The sequence below is a fragment of the Clarias gariepinus genome, chromosome 16 (genome assembly GCF_024256425.1).
Source record: "Clarias gariepinus isolate MV-2021 ecotype Netherlands chromosome 16, CGAR_prim_01v2, whole genome shotgun sequence".
In the NCBI taxonomy this organism is placed as follows: domain Eukaryota; kingdom Metazoa; phylum Chordata; class Actinopteri; order Siluriformes; family Clariidae; genus Clarias; species Clarias gariepinus.
The window spans coordinates 22,209,041-22,222,552 of NC_071115.1; the positions used below are offsets into that span (position 1 = coordinate 22,209,041).

Below are 13,512 nucleotides of genomic sequence, written 5' to 3' on the forward strand. Positions count from 1 at the left end.
CTTACAGCCGCGTTACAGCTATGCTGATTTTCAGTACAACATTACTCCATATTGGGTGATATTACTTAATTAGAAAGTTGCTGCTTCTCTCTAGCAGAGAATTGTCAATTGTGTAAAAACAATTCACCTGGTTTCATTATCAATAAATCTGCAATATTTAAAAAATTAGATCATTTTTTTCTCTCTCTTTTGATCTTGAGACAACTTATTATTTGTTTTGGGGGTTGTAGTTCTGCGTCTGTACAGATGCTGGGGCTTCTTCTTGGCTCTTTTAAACTTATTTTTTACTTATTTTTTACTATTTTACTTACTTATTCATTCTTAATAAAAATAAAAAATAAAAACATTTTTCCCTCTGTAAAGTTGCTTTATGATTTTCTTTGTCAGATTCAAATTAAAATTTCAAATTTTATTTGTCACATATACACAGATTCCATTTTATAAGTGTTGTACATACAAATCTGAACGGTATTTTTCCGTTATCAGTCTGAGGCCCTTGGATGTGGAGTTTATGAGACGTCTAAGTAAGGTGGTGAACATTGTCCCAGTCATCGCCAAGGCTGATACCCTGACCCTAGAAGAGAGGGACTTCTTCAAGAAGAAGGTGAGCATCTTTCATAATTTTTTTTCTGCTAAATATTGTCTGCATTGCCAAACTGTTCATGTTCTCCAAAATAAATATTTTCCTAGCATGCATTTCAGTGAAAGTGAGCTTCATGTTAACTAAAATACATTTCCTGTTACACAACTTCACTTTGGACCTCGTAGCACATAGAAGGTTATAAAGGGGATTTATTTATGGTTGTGCTATCTGTGCTATCATAGAATCTCACAGTTACATTCCAAGGAAACTGTTATCATAAGATATTTTATACATTACTTCAGTGGAGCTATGTTAATATGACCCAGTAGTGACTTCCTGTACTGTATGCAGACTTTGTGGATATCATACAGATGTGTTGAGTTGACATGTGGCACGCTGGTAGGAAAAAAAGTCTCATTGTTCCTGCATTCTCTGTCAGTAGTGTAGTGTTTAGTGTTGATCATTGGTTGTGTTTGCTCTGGCTATGTTACTTTCTCTCTGATTTTTGGAGTCCCCCCGAGCCTTCTTCCACAGCAACAGTAAATATACTTCTGTTTTTCTGGCTCAAGCTCTGCTCAATGCTGTTGCCTTATAGGCCAATAGGGAACACTACAGTATGTTTCATGTACAGATTCCCCAGAATCCATTTTTCTGGTTGGGGTAAGCCAAGTCAATAGGCAGATCAATCCAGTGCAGCAAATTTTACACAATGAGAGCACAATTAAAGCGTTTGAGAGTTAAGAAGTGAACATAAGGGCCTTCCATAAAAAATGCAAGCACAAATTATTTAACTGCCAGCATTAAAAATGCTTTCACAAGGGCACTCGCTTGAACATAGCTGCTGTTTAGGTAATTAGCTCAAGGTTTAATCGGGAGAATTATGGAGTAATGGACTAAGTGAGTGCATGCTGTTTAAACTGTCTGGTGTGTTACATTACTGAGTTTTTTCATGTGATATTTCTGTGGGTCACTTATGTAGGAGTAGCTGATTGTTTGCTTTTTGACCTTAAACATGTCACACATTACAAAAGAAATATAGCGTTTAAACATTTAAAGCTATTATTCAGATGGAATAAGATTTCATATCATTAAGTCTTATTGCCAAAGATGTATTTAGTAATTATGATTGATTTGTATAGTTTTGGCATTTTGGGTGTGTCTTCACGATGTACACATAGTATGCACAGGTTTTAAGCTGGATGCTCTTCCTGACGCGACCCTCCCATTTTATCCGGGCTTGGGACCGACACTGCATCGATCCCGGGCCTTCCGCATAGCAGGCGAGAAACCTACCACTGAGCCTAAAATGGATGTTAATCCTAACATTAAATTTCATATTTAATTTACAAACAATTTAAAACTAGTTGTTTTGTGCTTGATCATCAAAAGACACATGATCATGACATGCATGCAGGTTATAACTGGAAGCATCACTTCTCTGATGCATCCTACATATGCAGGAGGCATTTAAGTTGAACCGGCACTGAAATTTCATGTGAATGAAGGTGGAAAACCGATTGACATTTGCAGAAGACTCCAAGCACAGTGTAGAGCCACAGTAAAGCATTTGAATGGTTTTAAAGAAAAACATGTATCCACTCTGAACCCACTGCAGCTGTTCCCATGAACATTCCCATGAACATCCCACAAGGCATCTAATAGGAAAAAGGCAACATGTGTCTGTTATAATGATTTTGATACGATTTGTGTGTGTGTGTGTGTGTGTGTGTGTGTGTTTATAGATCAGGGAAGAGCTGAGAGCGAACAATATTGGTGTCTATCCTCAGAAGGAGTTTGATGAGGATACAGAGGACAGAATGATCAATGAGAAAATACGAGTAAGTACAAACTGCAATAGCAAATAATCACTCATTTTAATGTCGAGTATGATGTTTTTATCGTATTATGAGAGCACAGTAAAGATAGTTTCATATATTTGAAAGTTAGGAGTTGAAACTTATTGATTGTTGTTTGTTTCCTGTTATGCTCCAGGAGATGATTCCGTTTGCTGTAGTAGGAAGTGACCAGGAGTACCAGGTCAATGGCAGGAGACTCTTAGGAAGAAAAACCAAATGGGGAACCATAGAAGGTATTCACATCCACCTAGCTTTGCATTAGTTACCAAAATTAATTAAATGACAAGGCCAATTCTACTTCTTTTCTATACAGTACAGTACAGGAAGGCATTTGAGATAAAGATTAATATAAAACAAGAGAACAGAATTTCAGCTGCAGTTTCATTTCCTAATAATTACATTTAGATGTGTTAAACCACTTGCCACATTTGTATGAAACCAATTATTTTTCGAATTATCAAATATAATGGGACATATACAGGTATGGCTGTTGTTTTCTCCCCAGGTCTAAATAAATAACTGAATGTTGAAAATAATTGTGAGAAATTACTACCAAAAAATGAACATGCTTGGATTTTATACAATCAGCAACTCATAAGCCCGGTTAGCCATTCTTACCTTACTAACCGCACCTAGCCTCAGTGTGCTGTGAAGGTTGAAAAAGAATATTGGAGTATTTATGGTTAGCAAGCAGACATCTAACAGGTCGTTAGAAGAAAACAAAATGAGTTAATGACAGGAGCATTGTGTGAGCTTGATCAGTTCACCCAGATCAGTCCACCATTTGAAGATGTTGAGAGCAGAAATAGAATATTATGAGGCGCCGTATAGGGCTTAAATCAAACTTTACTCATGCACACACATATGAAACACTTGCATACACATATATGAAACACTCACACATACATATATACTACTAACTGCTCAAACAACTACATATGAAATGCGCGCGCACATACATACATACTCTTCTCGCACATTCACCTATGAGATTCTCAGTGTAAAAGGAAGGCATTTCAGTGTAGACGGACTTGTCGCTTCATTCTCCCTGAATGGTAGTACTGGTTTGTATCATCACTGCTCAATCACATGGCGTATTCAGAACTATCCACATAATGTCTGAATATTTCAGCGGCAGAAAACGCAGGTGATGATTTGCAAAAAGAAAATTGAAGCACGGAATCTGTGGCTAATATGTCGGATCCTACAACAGAAAGAAATACTGTTTTGTGAAATGTGTTTCCTCGCCTTCGCTAATATGAACAATAACTCATCGGAATCCCACGGGACAAACATTGTTCCGACCCCCCATATCACCCACTTTTGTGGTGATAAATAAATCACTCGTTGTCTTCTAAACTGTCCATTAACGGTCTATTTAAGAAATGCTACTACTAATCAGGGAGAATGAAGTTCATATACATTGAAATGACTACTCCCTACACCCTACACCCTACTCCCTGCGCAGGAAATGTCTGAAAAGGGAACTTCACTCTACAAAATTCCACCATTCAGAACACCATGCAACGTCACTTCCTTCTTGCGTTACCATGGTAACACAAGCACCTCGGATACCTGTCGCTGCTGCTGTGGAAATTTCACGCTACGGACATTAAATATAGATTATTTATTGAAACAAAAACTGATACCATAAAAAAATATTAAACTTATTATTTATTTATTTATTTTTACAGATTACTAGCCTATATAATACGAATGGTTTCTTTATTAAATCAAAATGTAAATTATTGTGTCCTATTTATATGATGTCCTCGCCTCGATAATAATTATAATAAAAATATAAATTCTTTTTCGAGTAAAATTTTTTCACACTCCAGCGATATGTAATGACTTATAGGAAATTATCCATTCCCTTTTCCGCTAAACTAAAGATCCGTTGTTCACTCGTTCCCTACACCGCTACAGTTGGCTTTGTGCGCGTGCACAGAAAGTATGTATGTGTGTGTGTGCGCGGAAAGTATGTATGTATGTGCGTGGAAAGTATGTATGTATGTGCGCGGAAAGTATGTATGTATGTGCGCGCGCATTTCATATGTAGTTGTTTGAGCAGTTAGTAGTATATATGTTTGTGTGAGTGTTTCATATATGTGTATGCAAGTGTTTCATATGTGTGTGCATGAGTGAAGTTTGATTTAAGCCCTATACGGCGCCTCATAGAATATGCAGGTCATACAATAAAATGCAAACCACTCTTAACCTCTGCTAAAGTGATGGAAAGGCCAAATTGAAGAGAAAAAATGGATCTTCTAATCTAATCTAATATATACGTGGTTATTAGTTAACCACAGGTGTCATGGCTTAAGCATTACTGTTTCTAGAATGATACTTCCACTCGTATCAGCAGGAGGTAACTCATCAACCACACCATGTAGCAAGAGAATAACTCAAAACAAGTGTAGGCGACTGGCTGAGTCAATCACTGTACCTCCTGAAGAGTAGACAGAAGGGAGAACCACATTTCCCCATAAGACACCAAAGTAAATTCAACACAAAAGAATGCAGCTATTTGGTGTTTGGCTTGATTCAGTTATTGCAAGCATGGGATAAACAGTTAAATACTAAGTGTTAATTAGTTTTAAGGTTTTCCTTAAATTGTCTGTTATGGGGTGTAGTGGTTATATAGAGGCTCAATTCCCATTTCTGTGTGCATGGAGTTTGCATGTTCTCCTCGTGCTTGGTGGGTTTCCTCCCACACTCCAAAGATATGCAGGTTAGGCTAATTGGTTATTTGTTAGATGAGATGCATCTGTCTGTGGAAAATGTACATTACAGGAAACACTCAGTAGCATGATGTGAAAAACAGAAAAATTTACATTTATGATCCACATGGAAGCATGATCCAGGGTAAACAGTTAGTGTCTTTCTCAGTGTAACATTTACTTAAGCAGTGTAATGATAAAATTAAAATTTACATTACTTGTATATGAGCTCAAAATTCAAATTCAAATAAATTTTTGTCAAAGGTCAAATTAAATTTAGTCTTGGTTATGCAGTTATGGTGTCAAAATAATAGTGCAGCAATGTGTATTCATTTTAATTATTAAACTTGGCAAAAATATTTGTGTTTTATCAAATATTAATAGTAGTACACCAAATTGCAAATGTAAATGGAATAATTGAATTGGATTTTTGAGCCCAAAGTTGCATATACATTTTGGAAATGTAAGTAAAAAAATTTATATCACATTGCCATTTTTCCTATTTCGTATTTTTATTTTTTGCCCTGTAATGGAGTGGCACCCTGTCCAGGGTATACCCAGCCTTATGCAATAAGTCTCCTGGGATAGACTCCAGGACCCCACAACCCTGTATACAGTATAAAGCGGTATAGACGATGAGTGAGTGAGTGAGAAACTATGAAAACTGACTCACTTTTGGTGTTAGCTAGTGGTCATTCAAGGAACTGCACATTTTGGCACACGTTGTACACATTTTTCAGAATTGGAGGTTGCCCAGTGGTAAAATCCCTGAATTATTTTCTAAACTTCTTTGATGAGTTCAGGTCATCTTTATTAAAGCATTTTTAATGGCTTTAATGGTTAAATGTTTGGCTTTTTTCTTGACTTAAGATGTTTCACAGCACAACTGCAAGAACTAGAGTTCTCCTGCTCAATTATTGACAAAATCAGTCAAATTTACTTGCAATCTCGATGCCCAGACAACTGCATTTTTGTCAAACTGAATTTGTTAAACCGTCTTTATCCTTTTGAAGATTCTGTCCCCTAGTGGTTAATAAGACAGTCTGCGAAAAAAAAAAAAAAAAGGTTGTTAAAGTATCTAAAGTTACATGTCTCTGTTTTTGTTGTATGAAAAAGAATTGCTCTTTGTTTGTGTGTGCAGTTGAGAACATCGCTCACTGTGAGTTTGCCTATCTGCGGGACCTCCTTATCAGGTGAGTAGTCTTGTCTTGTTTAAATCTTTCTTCATTTGGTCAAATTGAGAAAAACAGTGCAGATTGTTCTGAATATTGAAAACGCCCATGATAATCCCTAAACTACAGTACAAATCACGACTGCTATTTTGTGTACGTGTGCCTTGCTTTCTACAGAACCCATATGCAGAACATTAAGGACATCACCAGCAGCATCCACTATGAGATGTACCGCGTGCGTCGCCTAAATGAGAACAACATGCAGGCCAATGGGATCTCCGAGCACCACCCAGCGTCACATGAGATCTAGTTCCTTTATTCACCCTCTCCGCCTTATCCCTCGTCCCACGTCTCCACCCTGCACTCCACCTGCCACCCCATTCCACTCTTGCTTTTTTCAAACAGAGCCAGGATCAGCATGAAACACAGTCAACTAGTTTTCCTGAAAAGGGCATGTAAAAACTTTATCCCCCACACTGTCCGGCAAATTACCCTCCCACGCCTCCTGCCTTCTCTTACTCATAGACTGAAGACTGAAGAGGTCTCACACACACCCACACACACACACACACACACACACACACACACACATACAGTACACATACAACGAGCTCCTTGAGTGTAATCACATGTCTCGTTTTTCACGCAACTCACCCAGCTTATGTTTCAGGTCTCTGACTAAACTGCAAATTTTCTCCCAGGTTAAGAGACCAAAATGCAGTGCTTGTAAAATGTATGCACTTTTGCTTTGATATTACAATCAGCACGTCATATAAGCATTTTCTTTTTTGATTGTCTTATTGATTTTTGTTTTTGCTGTGCTGCTTCATTAATAATGTGAAAGTCCAGCCTCTGTGGCTTTCTAAAGCCAATGCTGAATCACCAGACCCTCACCTTCAATCATTCAGGAGACCACCCGCTTTATCGCACTTAGAAAAAATCAATGACTGGGCTCAGATGGATATGTACAATACTGTGCAGACGTCTCAAGCCACCCCCTCATTTCTTCATGTTTTGCTCCCAAAGCTCCCAGACTTTCTTGTCTTGATGAATAGTTCTCCAGGCTTCCTAAAGGCCTTTGACCAGTTTCAGAGCTATGTTTTTTTGTGTGTTAAGCCATACAGTAACCTACTGCATGAAACAGTGAGAAACAGAAGAAGGTGGTGACAGATGTTCATACTAATCAGAGGATAAGTATACTCCTGCTGATGCTGAATGCTGTGTGGTTGAAAAAGATAAGATGGAAAAATCTACATGATTTAATTTAATATGAAGAAATGAGGGATGGCTTGAGATGTTTTTTCCGCAGTACTGTATATGTATTCCTTCACATGAGTGGGTTGATGTGCTTGTGTGCCATGTTTGACCACTTTATCAAACAGTAATTGTGGCTTAGTGGTTAGCACAGTCGCCTTGCACCTCCAGGGTCCGGGTTCGATTCCACCTCAGGTCAGGCGTTCCCAAATTGCCCATAGTGTGTGAATGAGCATGTGAGTGTCCGCCTTATGGTGGATTGGCACCCTATCCAGGGTGTACCCCGCTTCATGCTCTAAGTCTCTTGGGATAGGTTTCAGGCCCTTGTGACCCTGTATACAGGATAAATATAGTATATATTTGGTGAGTTAGTGAATAAATGCCAGTATTTTTAGTTAGTGGTGACGCTTGTGTTTGCTGCACCACCAATAATTATCTTTTTAAGTCCAAAATTCTTTTTAGTGCTATAAACAAACCTTGCAGTATCAGGAAGGTCCACACATAAGTAACTACAGTACAGAACTAAGCATAGTATTCTGTTTCTAAAGTGCTTCACTGTGCTTGCATAGCTGATGAAGGGGACTGTTGTCTTTTGGGAAACATTGGGTACTATGTGTAATTCTATACTGCATCCAAAATACACAAACAGACAGAACAATGAATGGATTTCTGTCTGCCTCTTTTCACAAGCCTTGGAAATGATGCATAACCCAAAAAAAGCATTTTGAACTCATATATGTTGGTGGTAGACTAAATGCTACTCTTATTACTGACAGGATTTATTTATTTTTTTAGTAACACATGGAACATTACTGTTTACTAAAGTGGTCCTACATCCCAATTAAAAGATCGAGCATAACTTCAGCTCCACTGATTTCTTGACATTTTCATGTCCTGCTGTTTGTACTGGATGTGCATTGCCTGGTGGTTTCCAAGCTTATGACTGAAAGTGTGCTACAATTTAGGAGTCTGTATTTATTGGCGTCGCAGGTAAAATTACACAAAACTTCCCCTTGTGTTGTAAAATTATACCCAGTTTTCCATTTTTCTTCACATACAGAATCGCTGCAGTGTCAGTGCCAGTCTGGGATATGGAATTTTCCTGTGTTATAGAAGCCATTACTTAAGCATTGTTATAAACCAAATGAAATATTTGTTCCCAAACCTTTAAACAGCTTTTAATTGGAGAAATGTCAGTCTGCTTATCCTGTGATGTATATTCATAGTAATCCAATTGTTTTGAATTAAGGTGAACACAAATTGCTTTGATATTTGCTATTTTAATGAAATAAAGATGGAAAATTAAATATCCACAATTCGTTGTGACTTTAAAAGCAGGGGATCTTCTTTCAAATTTTTTTTTTTTCTGTTTAGAGCATAAAACGCAATTCATTTTGTATTATATTGTACTTGGGATCTTACAAAGACTATGAATAAGAGCTGTCAGTAGAGTGTTTATTCTTTTTTATAAGGAAATAAACTTTATGACGGAGCTCTGTAGAGGAAGCATATATGTATCTATAAATATCTGTATCTCTATTTGAATTTAACCCCATGGTTAGAGTGCCAGGACGCTTTACACTATCTTTGCATTTCGACAGCTCTTTAACCTCTGTACATCACACAAGTTCATAGTATAGGGACATAGATGTTTGTTAGTTTGTTGGTATCTGCCCAAGATACAAGGTACATTCAAGTCAAAGCTGGACTTTTGTCCTTGCAGTATAACTGAACACAGTTATAAGAGTAAAAACCCTCTTTATTTCTCTGTATAATCCCCTGCCACATCCCAACATTTCGCCAATCAACAATGTTTCCAGGTAGTTATTGTACTGTATACCATCAAGGTAGAAAGTATGTCAGAGTCATGACTCATGACTGAATCACTGGCCTCCCATATACTGGCCTCCCATATACGCCCTTTAATGGCCAAAACGTGGAACATTTTCGGAGCAAGGTCAGGACACCCAGCCAAGTTCATGTGCAAGTTGTGCAGTGGGCAGTGTGAGGTTGTGCATCGTTCTGCACAAACCAGAACATCTTCAGTGACAAAACCAGGCAGTTTTTGCCTGAGAGCGTTACATGTTAGAAGGCTACAATGGACTCCAAGCCACCAGTATATTAATGCTTTCAGATGCATACTGTATGAATAAATATTAAATTCTGCTAAATTAAGTACAAACAGCTTAGTGTGGAGTTAGAAATGCATTGCACAATACTGTACACAGGACTTAATTGTATTTAAGGTAATAAACTGTAAAGAGATTACATATATATATATATATATATATATATATATATATATATATATACACACACACACACACAGTACTGCATAACATAGTTAATTGCACTTTAGTTAATAAATTAAACTAAGATAACACAAATAAATGAAATATAGGGTATTGCTTTGTATTGCACAATACCATGGAGTTAATAGCATTTTAAATTGTATAATATAGTTATAATACAAATGCCTGGTGTGGAATATCTAGTGTTGTGGAATGTCATTTGTTACCTCTAGTACAGGGTATTGCACAGATAGTAATTACAGCAGTTTGAAACCAGGAGATGAATTAAAGGGATGTTAGGTAGGAATGTGGGCCTGTACGGGTAAAGTGGAGGAGGAAACTCTCAGAGGCAGCCATAAAAATGTGATAGAAACTGTTCCTTTGTCTGGTCAAGCAGAAATTATGGCCACTAATATTTTTTAATGGCAGGGGGTGAGATGCTGTTGGAGGAGTGGGTCAGGTCTTTGGAGATGTAAAGTGCGAAAGTATTCATAACCTTCGATGCATTTGCACCATCGTTGACTTCAAATCTCGAATCCCGCTGCACTACAGAATGTTTACGGAAATCTCACCATTGATGAGCATTGTGCACAGATGAATAAACAACTTCAAAGAAGGGGAATCCACAGCACTAAAGAAAAAAGTGGTATCTACATAAATGCTTCTAATAAGCACAATTACAAGTACATCATGTACCAAGGTAATTTGTTTACAGATTTGTTGTGCAGACCTGTAAAAAAAAATAAAATAAAAATAGAAAAAAAGAAATATAAGAACACTGACAACAAATTGTACAGCTGATTGTTCAACTGCTATGGCAGTCCTGAGAACGATCTTTTGTTTGATTTGGTTACAGCTGGCATCAATTCATTTAATGCATATTGATGCAGTGAAAACCATTTAATTACTTAAACACACCAGTCAGAAGGCACATTCTGGTGTGATGGGAAAGATGTTACTGTGTTTCAAAATGATCAAATCATTAGTCTAAACTGAAATAACTGGGATTGGGTTAAGAATTGTCCAATGCAGTATTGAGACCTTAAAGGATATCAGTGAACCATCACATTTACAGAAGAAATGTAAAGTTCAGAAAAATCATGAATAACTCTAATTCGTGATCACTTAAATGTTTAGTAAAGTTGTATCAGAAAATGTTCAATATCGGAAAGTAAATGCATTTCCACATACAAAATGAGACAACAGCTTACAGGATTGGGACTAAACTGTGGCTAGTCAGCATAAAGATTAGACTCTGGACTATTGGAAGGTGATGTGGTCTGATGAGTCCAGATTGACACTATTTCCAGAGTTAACCAGGGCATGTCAGGATGAGAAGAGAAGAGCATAAAGTCATGAACCCACCATGCACATAAGTTGTTTCAGGTCTAGACACAGTGACATTATTTACTCTATGGTAATAAAATGCCAAAAAGTCAGCTGATGGTCATGTGTATGTAACAAATACCCACGTTATCTCATTAAGGTTTTTTTTTTTTTTTTTTTTTTTTACTCCCTGATGGCATATGAGGAATATTCCACTATGCCAAGATTCATCAAAAAAAAACCTTGGTTCTGTTGAAAGTCTTTGGAAAGAAACAAATGTTGTGACAAAGCCCTGGCTATTAATAATAATCGAATAATAATCAAAGTTATGGGTAGGCCAATAAATATTACAAACTTTTTTTCTTGGCCAGGTAAGGAATATTCAGGATGTTCATGTTTAACACCTAAAACAAGTGAGTTGAAAGTGAAATCATCTTAAATGCTACAGTGCCACTCACAAACTACCATTACAAAACTAAAACTAAAGTACTGATGTGTGTATTAAACATATTGTTGCTATGTCACTACAGTCAGAGGGGCTCAGATCTGCCTATGCTTCAAGCTCCATTTTGCCAATAAAACCCCCAATATGATGGTAAAAATGAATTTACACTTTTGCATAGTAATTAATTTGTTTCTACTGGTATTAAAAGGAACACACATAACTTTCGTATCTACCATTTTAAATAAAATAAGGAAGAAAAATAAAATATCCACAATTTATTGTGACTTTTAACGCAGGGGATCTTATTTCAAAAGTTTTATTTGTTGTCGTCGTTGTTGTTTTTGCACAGACTATCAATATGAAAGACTTACAGTAAAAGAGCTTGTCACTGTCAAGCTTGTCACAGAGTGCTTATTTTTTGAGTGCTTTATTTATATAGAGAAATTACCTCTATGACCGAGCTCCGTAAAGGAAGCATATATGTATGTGTAAATATCTGTATCTCTATTTGAATTGATCCCCATGGTTATATTGCCAGGATGCTTTACATAATTTTTGCGAATTTCAACAGCCCTTAACCTCGGCTACATCACACATACCCAAGATACAGTACAAGGGGCATTCAAGTCAAACCAGGACTTTTAATTGTGAATAATTTATAATAGAATATAATAGAATAGAATAAATCGAACACAGTTATGAGAGTAAAAACTCCCTTTATTTCTCTATAGAATTCACTAGTGCTTGCATATTATTAAGGTAGAAATTACAATGCCATTTCAAGCCCTATCTTGCCAATAAACATACAATTCTGCACTACCTACACCAGCTTTGGAGATTTGCTAGTGTAGATTGGAAGTAGAGATATAGTAGAGTGTGCTAAATATGAATAGTGTTCTGTATTTGTTTAGTGGTAAAAAAAATAAATCATCTGATATTTCCTTTACTATCCCTCCCCTTCAGCTCTGTTTTTACGGTTCCTCCTTCCTCTCTGTCTGCTGGCTTGGTGCCAGCCAATCAGACATGCAGTGGTAGGATGCCAGCTTTCAGCAAATGCAAATCAGCCCTGTCTTGATTAGAGGGCAGCTGTGAAATCAGTTAAATTCAGGAGTCGGGGATCTCAGGGTCCAGTGCAGTCTTGCATAGCACTAAATTTGTGCTTATGTCTGACATAAGAAAAATGGAGACATGCAATTTTGTCATATTAGAACAAGGCAGGATTCTCCCTTATTTTCACTTGAGATGATTTTGATGCTAATGTAAAATAATTATACTAATTATTAACACAACTCTGTTTTATCCATTTTGCATTTGTAGTGATGCTGAACTGTTGTGGAGGTATGTTCACATTAGCATATGTTAATATATGTCAGGGATGTTTGCTTTGTCACTTCAGTTACAGTACTCTGGCTCATGTAAGCTTATAGTGTATTGTACGTTATATTCATAGCATTGTCATCCTTATTGCCTTCTTCCACTCATCCATGATCTGTACCACTTTTTGTGTTTGTGATTGCAGGGAGCCTAGAGTGTATCCCAGGGAAATTAGGGGTACAAGGCAGGGTCCATGCTGGATGGGGTGCCAATGCATTACAGGGCACAAACACACACACACTCACACACCTATTTACACACTGGGGAGAGATTTGGAAACATCAGGCAACCTGCACTGCATGTCTTTGGACTATTGGAAAAAAACGTCTTCCCCAGCGGAAACGCACCGAGCAAGGGGAGCACATTCACAGATTTAAACCCCAAACCCTGGAGGTGTAAGGTGACAGTGCTAATCACTCTAAAAAATATGGTTTCACTTGCTTCCTTAGTGCCTCCATTCAGAGCTGGTCCTGAAGCCCGAAGCAAAATTT

General features: G+C 37.2%; 1 protein-coding gene across 4 annotated transcripts in view; it reads left to right on the forward strand.

Moving 5' to 3' along the window:
* septin9a (septin 9a) overlaps positions 1-8,901 on the forward strand; it is a 100,581-nt gene extending 91,680 nt beyond the window's left edge. For all 4 annotated transcript variants that reach the window (XM_053514386.1, XM_053514388.1, XM_053514387.1 and 1 more), the window contains 5 exons: positions 487-604; positions 2,326-2,421; positions 2,576-2,672; positions 6,301-6,352; positions 6,509-8,901. In XM_053514386.1, the coding sequence (XP_053370361.1) occupies positions 487-604; positions 2,326-2,421; positions 2,576-2,672; positions 6,301-6,352; positions 6,509-6,641 (496 nt within the window). In that variant the 3' untranslated portion in view covers positions 6,642-8,901. The remainder of the gene's footprint in view (positions 1-486; positions 605-2,325; positions 2,422-2,575; positions 2,673-6,300; positions 6,353-6,508) is intronic.
* Positions 8,902-13,512: the final 4,611 nt, after the last annotated feature.